This window comes from Callithrix jacchus, chromosome 6 (assembly GCF_049354715.1).
Source record: "Callithrix jacchus isolate 240 chromosome 6, calJac240_pri, whole genome shotgun sequence".
NCBI classification, from domain to species: Eukaryota; Metazoa; Chordata; class Mammalia; order Primates; family Cebidae; genus Callithrix; species Callithrix jacchus.
Window position 1 is genome coordinate 33653240 of NC_133507.1, and position 7289 is coordinate 33660528.

The 7289-nt window shown below is 49.9% G+C and overlaps 1 protein-coding gene and 1 non-coding gene across 3 annotated transcripts; both read right to left on the reverse strand.

Annotated features, from left to right (window-relative positions):
- Nucleotides 1–557: 557 nt before the first annotated feature.
- On the reverse strand, nucleotides 558–629 carry TRNAE-UUC (transfer RNA glutamic acid (anticodon UUC)). Its single transcript has one exon. It is a non-coding gene; the product is annotated as a tRNA-Glu (tRNA).
- Nucleotides 630–2736: 2107 nt separating this feature from the next.
- VMA22 (vacuolar ATPase assembly factor VMA22) lies at nucleotides 2737–6569 on the reverse strand. 2 transcript variants are annotated; one of them, XM_008998533.5, is made up of 5 exons: nucleotides 6430–6569; nucleotides 6256–6359; nucleotides 6087–6169; nucleotides 5358–5489; nucleotides 2737–3684 (listed from the first exon to the last, which is right to left on the reverse strand). In XM_008998533.5, exons 1-5 carry the CDS (start codon nucleotides 6538–6540, stop codon nucleotides 3572–3574), a joined length of 543 nt encoding a protein of 180 aa, XP_008996781.1. In that variant the 5' UTR covers nucleotides 6541–6569; the 3' UTR covers nucleotides 2737–3571. The 2 variants fall into 2 exon arrangements, with proteins under 2 accessions (XP_008996781.1, XP_008996780.1); XM_008998532.4 differs by having other exon boundaries at nucleotides 5358–5504.
- Nucleotides 6570–7289: the final 720 nt, after the last annotated feature.

Here is a 7289-nt window from a genome sequence, read left to right on the forward strand (position 1 = left end):
GAGGCATGCAGAAAACCTCCACTTTCCCAGTGAGAAAACAGGAACCCTGCAACTGGACCAAAGCAACAGCTAGAGAGAAAGGTAAAATCTTCCAGAGTGTTTGCTCTCTGTAGACTTCCTAGGACTTCCTATTTCCACCTCTCAGAGTTGGCTTTCGTACTCAAGGCAGCCCCTGCCAACTGGGCGGGTGCTCTGAGGCGACGAGGGCCAGTGGGGCCTGCTTTCTGCAGGGTTCCACAGCAATACATTTTGAATAATTTCAAAGTTATTGGGCATTTCACTATTTCTAATATTCACACTTGTGATGCATATGGCATCTAATATACTCAGTAAGCTGTTAAAGGTCAAAACAGCTAGCTAATGCCGTGATGAAAATGGTCACTGCCATCAAAACACAGTGCGTTGGGATCCTGATCTCTCTGGGGCTGTTTCTCCAAGTTCAGATGAAGAGGAAATATCCAGTCTGGCCTGGCGCGTTCTAGTGGTGAGAAGCCAAAATTCTGGCGAACACTTTCAAGTTGAAAGAAAACGTATACACCTGCAAAAAGTCTCACGTGTTCCCATACCGGGAGTCGAACCCGGGCCGCCTGGGTGAAAACCAGGAATCCTAACCGCTAGACCATATGGGAACTACAGAAAGGTGGCGCCACAATCTCTATATATGTAACATGCATCAGCTTCACACCAGCAGCAACAACACGGCACTGGCCTCCTGCTGTCCCTGTGGAAACTCGTGTGACTGCAGCCTCACCAGACCCGCTGCCTGGACCCCTCCCGACTTAGCCTTGGTGGGACAAGCCGCCTCCCCTTCGCAGGCAGAACCCACTTTCCTGACGGTCTCCCTGAGAGCTGGACTCAGAGCAGAAGGTCAGGGCAGGGAGTCAAGGATGCTTTGCTCAAGATTTGCTGTCTTCATCAACCCTATTTACAGAGCCAGTGGCCTCGCCCTGACAGGAGCACGGCCACCTGAGAACACACCCCCCAAGCCAGGGATGGGAGGTGCATGCCCACCCGCCACCAGCAGCGAAGGGTGTGCTCCACGGGGTCGCACCTCCTTGGAGAAGAATTTGTGGCCCCAGCAAAATTGGCTTATTTTTTTCCTTACTTCGGCTTCAGAATCTCACTTACTGACACCTCGTGGAGAGCATCTTATGAAAGGCAACCTTTGGTGAGGGTTGGAGGCAGATACGTTTTTCCTGCAGTCACGCGGGTTCCATTTGAGCTCCCCATTAGTCTTTTCCCTGGCAACTCAAGGTCAACAGGGCCAATAATCGACCCCTCAACCCAATGACAAATGTGTCCTATGGAGATTATCTTAAAGGTTCACGATAAGAAACAGTGCACTGGTGTATTGACAGTAAGGTCTACGAAACAGAATGAAAACCCCTAAATTACATTGGGTTTACACTGGGAGTAAGCAAAACTAAGATTAACCGACACACAGCATGTGGGTGGATGGTGGAAAAGCTGGACAGGACTCACGGGACATTTCAACTGAAACCAGAGGTTCTTGAAATGCTGGATGTGGGAAGTAGAAAAGTTCCTTTTTGAAGTTTCCTTTCTTGTTAAAAAATGTGTGCCAATAACTTTCCCACTCCAGCCAGCAAGATTTAAAAAAGGGTTAAGGTATGTCAGAAAATTGTAAGAGAATGTATGAAAGAGAGCGAGACAGGAAGTAAAACTAAAGAAATAATGTAAAGAGAAAAGAGAGAGAAACTTTTTTTTTCTTTTTCTTTTTTTTTTGAGACAGAGTCTCACTCTGTCGCCAGGCGCCAGGCTGGAGTGCAATGGCACAATCTCGGCTCACTGCAACCTCCGCCTCCTGGGTTCAAGCAATTCTCCTGCCTCAGCCTCCCCAATAGCTGGGATTACAGGCACACACCACCACACCCAGCTAATTTTTGTATTTAGTAGAGTTGGGGTTTCACCATGTTGGCCAGGATGGTCTCGATCTCTTGACCTGGTGATCTGCCCGCCTCGGCCTCCCAAAGTGCTGGGATTACAGGCTTGAGCCACTGCACCCGGCAAGAAACTTTTTCTAGAAACTTGTGCAGAATAACTAAGCCAAGACATGTTAAAAAAAAAAAAAGGATTTAAAAAGGAAAATTATAAAGTAAAAGAGGAGGGAATTGTGGGAAGTAGAAAAGTTCCTTTTTAAAATTTCCTGTTAAGCCCTATCCTATGTAGGTGTTTAACATGCCATGCTTACAGGCATGTAGTATATTCTATGTCTTTGTACTTTAACCAAGATATCTGTGCTGGACGTGCTCCCAGGCATGTCCCAGCTCCCCATTGCTTTTACCTGTTTAGAAAAGTTTTATGTTGTTCGCCAATTGGGTTTTAGTTTAGACTGTGAGGTCTGGCCTCAGCCAACAGAGATCAGACACAGCCGTAAGGACACCCCAAATGTATAAAAAATAAAGCTGTGTGTTCTCCTTTGTTCTTCTTATTCTCGTGGTACAATGGCTATCGGGAGTACCTTTCCCACAGTCCAGGAAGCAAAAATCGCGTTACTGAAAGATCCCTTGTCTCAGTGCTAATTTTTCTTTGCGGCACTGAGCATCTATTTCCAACACTGGAGAATTCCCTTTTTGCCTTATCAAACAACCCCAAATTCAGAAGTCATGTGACAGCTGGATACATTCAACTTTACATACATATACTGATCAAAACACACAAGAGTTGGGTAGTGGTTAGCATGCTTTTACCATAGTTACTCATTAAGCTATTCAACTGTTTTGTGCAGTTTGATGTAGCACATTTTATTTCACAATAAAAAGTCAAAACAGTATAAGCAAAAACATAAACTGGAAAAAAAAGATTTACATCTCATATATATGAACAAAAGACTAATTCCCCACCAAACATAAACAGCTCCTAGAAATTATTGCAAAGATCAACAACCCAGTAGAAAAATGAATGAAGTTCCCACAATAGAAAACACAAATGGCCCTTCAAAAAAATGAAGAGAGGCTCAGCCTCTTATGGTAAGACAAAAAGGCAGGATTTTAAAAACTTAGGTCTCTTCCTCTAGTTTCCTTAAAAATCTAGGCCAGGTCATTTTCACTTTCTGGCTTAGACCCTGCCAAGGGCTGCCCATCTACTCAGGCGTTTGTATCTTTGTTGATTCAAGTCATACTGCCCTCATCTCTCCGCCGAGTATGGTTTTCTCCTCCAGGAAAGTCAATTTGGAGGGTGTAGTAAACAGGAAGTGCTACATCCTGTCCTCCCCCACCTCTCTTCTCAGTGTCCTATCATCCAGCCATGAATGCACAGCTGAGTGATCCAACAGGCAGTTCCAATTGTTGACTAATGTGTACCTGCCCATGTGAGTGTGTCGTATGGGAACCCAGGCCTCAGAATGGTTTCAAAGTGTAGTGGCTTTCAAAATTAGTTTGCCTCTTCAAACTCCACACCTAAGGAAGATGGAAACATGCAAAGCAGGGGGACGGAGGGGGCATTAACTGGCATGGGGTAGGGGCAAGAGTTATTTGTGAAGGAAGAAGGCCAGAGATGAAGCAGTGACAGCTGAGAAGAGCTGTGCTCGCTGCCCTGCCTCTGTACACGCATGTCAGGCAGTACCAGGCTCAAGCTTCTTGAGTTTCTCTTGGAGTCCCCGGAGCTGGTTTCGACCCCAGTCGATGCGGTTCTGGAGGCTGGCTATGTCTGCAGCCAGCTGCAGGCCTGGAGGAAAGGAAGGAAGGTCACCATGGCATCTGTGGTGTAAGACACAACCCAGGAGGATCTGGACATCCCAGGAAACTAGAAAGCCTCCAGGCCTCTCTGACCCCCACACTTGTCCAAAACATTTCAGGTACAGCCCTGCACTGGCTGCTCCAGAACCTCCGCAGCCTTACACCCCCTCTTCAGGTCTTTGCTAAAATGTCACCTCAGACTTCCTGGACCCATTATATCACCCACCAGGAACGAAAAATTCAGCGAGTAATAGCATCTCATGCCCTCATTTCCTCCCTCCCCCCCATTATTACAGCCCCTCGCTGCCCTCACCTGCTCTCCCTCCACTTCTTTTCTTTGCCCCAAGAGTGATCCACACTCTGGGTCCACCTCTGGTTGGCTTATGCCTGATGTCTCTACTGGAACAGCTGCTGCCCCGGCCTCTGGGCAGCCCTCAGTCTTCAGCCTCCTGTTCAGCAGCAGGGCTGACCACTGCTCCAGGAAACACTTTCACTTCTTGGCCTCCAGGACACCTGTCCCCCGGGTGTTGCTCCTTAGTTTCCTTGACTGGCTTCTCCCCTCCTCTCCCTCACCTCCCATCCATACTCCCCAGGCCCTCTTCTGATCTCATCCTATCTCAGCTTTAAATCAGTGTTGTGTCAACATCTTTGAAATTTAAACAACAGTGCTATGCAGTGGACTCCCAATCTCTCTCCAGCCCAGGCCTCTCCAAGACTCCAGATTTACGTGTGCAAGTGCCCACTCAGACTCTCCAGCAGGGCGTTGGTGGACCCCACACAGACCACATTGACTCCTGCCTTCCACCACGTCTTCAGCTGCCCACAGCAGGTGAGGGTCGCTTCATTCTCCCAGGGGTTCTGGGGTGGAGACCGCTGGCTCTCCTTTCCTTCCCTTACTTCCATCTTAGCTGTCAGTAAATTCTGGGGCTTCTACTCTTAAAACCTGTGCAGGTTCCCTCCACTTACCCCCTCCTCCAGTGACTCTACCTGCTTCTCACACTGGCTGCTTCCTGACCCCTGCTTCCTCCCTCTGCTCTGTGTTCCCACTCAGCACCCAAGGATACCTGTGACCCTGTGCATCCAGCTGCACCATCCTCTGCTCAGGGCCTCCTGTGGCTCCCAAAGTCTTCATCAGGGCCTACATCACCTGACTCCACTCTAGCCCACTGGATGCAGCACATACCAGATCTATCTGGCTTCAAGGCTTTCATTCTGGTCCCTCCATCTAGAGCGCTGTTGCCCAAAATCACCCACAAAGCTTTCCCTTCACCTCCTCAGAGAGACCTCCCCTGTCCCACTCCATTCTGTGTTTTTTCGTAACAATTTTCACAGCCTGACTTACGTTAAGGGCCTACTTACTTATTTGCACATTGCCTTTCTCTGCTCCTAAACATTACATGGAGGGTGTTTGTCTCTTTTTGTTCCCTGCTGTGTAACCCCTTAAGCTAGCATGAACCTGAATGCGGCCAACAGCCAGTAAATGCTTTTTGGTAAAAAACAATAGATATACAACAGAAGTTTGCAATGGAAAAAAAAAAAAAAAACCTGCAAAGACTTTCAGAGACTAACCGCAGCCATGGCAGCAGTGCGCAAGTGCTTCCTGTGGATAGAGGGTCTGCATTTAGCCCAGGGCCACATAGCCAAATGGCAGGGTGCACTCACCATCCCGGAAACTTGCTTGAGCCTGGCGCAGACTGTGAGGAACCAGGATTCCAAACCAGTTCAGGGGGTCCTGAGGGGCCTCAGAAGACTGTGGCTCTGGGGTCTTAGCAGGGCCCTTGCGCCTGCGCAGAGCTGAGGAAAGAAAGGCTGGAAAAGGCTGGGATCTTACTCCCTGCCTTTATCATCTTGGTGACAATGCTGAGCTTGATCTGAGCTCACGGTTCTAGATTCCGGGAATCAGCTTACCACAAAGCACAGCCCTTCCCTTTGTGATTCAGATGAGACTGTCCACTCTTTCCTGTGAGACTCCTGTGAGACACACGGGTGACCCTGTTTGCCCGTGACAAGGCCACACACTGACCTTACCCACTGTACCTGAACATGCTGATAGGCCAGTCACAGACCCTCCAACTCCCCTCTTCTTTGTCTCACGAATGATTAACTGGGATTAGAAGTTTGTCCCTCTGAAACTAGCTAGGCACACAGATGAATATTTTCTGTTCAGCTGAGATTTCCGTGATTGTAAAACTATACCCAGTGTAAAGCAACTCAACTTCTCTAATCCTCCCTATAAAAGTCTAACGCAAAACCACCCTACAGAAACATTCTGTTCTTCATCTCTGAGGCGCTCTCTTCTTCGCAAAAACCTAACTAAAATCATCACCTCAATTATTTGCATTTTGCCTTTGACACTGGGAAGGGGTGCTGCTGAAGGAGGTTGGGGCTCACCTGCTTCGCCAGGCCCCACCTCCTCTGGGGTGTGGATGCCAGCTCTCACCACCTCAAACTTCTGGAGTCCCTCCTGGGTCTCACTGAAGGACGAGAAGGGAGGATGGAACTCTGGCATCCCAGGCCTGGAGCGAGCCCGCCTACCCGCCCAGCGTGTAAACTTCCTCACCTGGTGTGGAGGCAGACCTGGGGTTCCATGTGGGAAGCATACTGTAGGGGCCCCACCGACTTGGCGCCCATCGCGTAGCGAGCCTTGGCCAGCGAGAGCCAGCCCTGCAGGGAGAGGAGAGCAGTGAGACTCAGTTTACGGCCGTGTGCCCTCCCGTCCGCCCCAGCCACCTACCTCCTCCACCCGGGCGTTCAACACCGCTCGCTTCCCCTCCAGCTCCTCGAGGTCCCGAAGAAGCTGCAGGAGCAGTGAGTCTAGCTCCACTCGCAGGTCAGGCGCCTCCATGGCGACACATCGGATCTGGAGCCACCTTCTTCCTAGTCGCCCAATCACCGCCCCCAGTTTGTCAGGACAGCCAATTGGCACACGAGATCTTCTCTCAAGGGGCGTTCCCAGCCGGGGACCCGGACGCCTGCCGCACCGAGGCGTCTGGGTCTGCTCGTTTAAGGGCAAGCGGCCTTAGAGAAGCATTACGGGAGCAACCGATCAACGGGTTTCTCCAAGTAGCCCCCAAGTGGATCAGCCAGCTGGACTGTCGCGTAGGGTGAGAGGTGGTTCTGAGTCGCTTCCGGAAGCTGCGGAATCGCAGAAGTCGGGCTACTGCTGTGGTGGTGGAAGATAGGCGAAGCTGTACAGCAACCATTTTGGTTAAGGGAAGAGTAGTTTTAAAGTTAACGTGGGAAGGAGCCGGCAAGCAACCTCCAGATCAGTCGGTGTGCCGTTTTTACAGTTAATGAACTGTTTCGAGCTGCTAATTATGATTGTTTTAGCAGTTCAGCATCTCAGAACTGCATTCTGCACAGGGGTGGTAGTGAAGCTGCAGGCGGACATCTTTATTAGCTGCAGTCGTAAGCCACGTGACAACATTCTGTAGCCAGTCTATTGGTTGTCAAGGAGCACGCGCTGCCGGAATGGCCAATCACCTTGCGACGCCTCCCCCCACCCCGCCCTGCGCTGTCGCCATCTTAACATAGGGCATTCGCGACGGCTGCAGGCCCCAGTGAAGTGTCTAAGGGACTTTCTTGGTTGAGGGC

Excerpts from the sequence above, each read along its gene's own strand:
- VMA22 (XM_008998532.4), bottom strand. The coding sequence starts at position 6,540 with ATGGAGGCGCCTGACCTGCGAGTGGAGCTAGACTCACTGCTCCTGCAG. Across the intron at positions 6,360-6,429 it reads TGAACGCCCGGGTGGAGGAG|GGCTGGCTCTCGCTGGCCAA; the intron begins GTAGGTGGCTGG and ends CTCTCCCTGCAG. Across the intron at positions 3,685-5,357 it reads TCAAGCAAGTTTCCGGGATG|GCCTGCAGCTGGCTGCAGAC; the intron begins GTGAGTGCACCC and ends CCTTTCCTCCAG.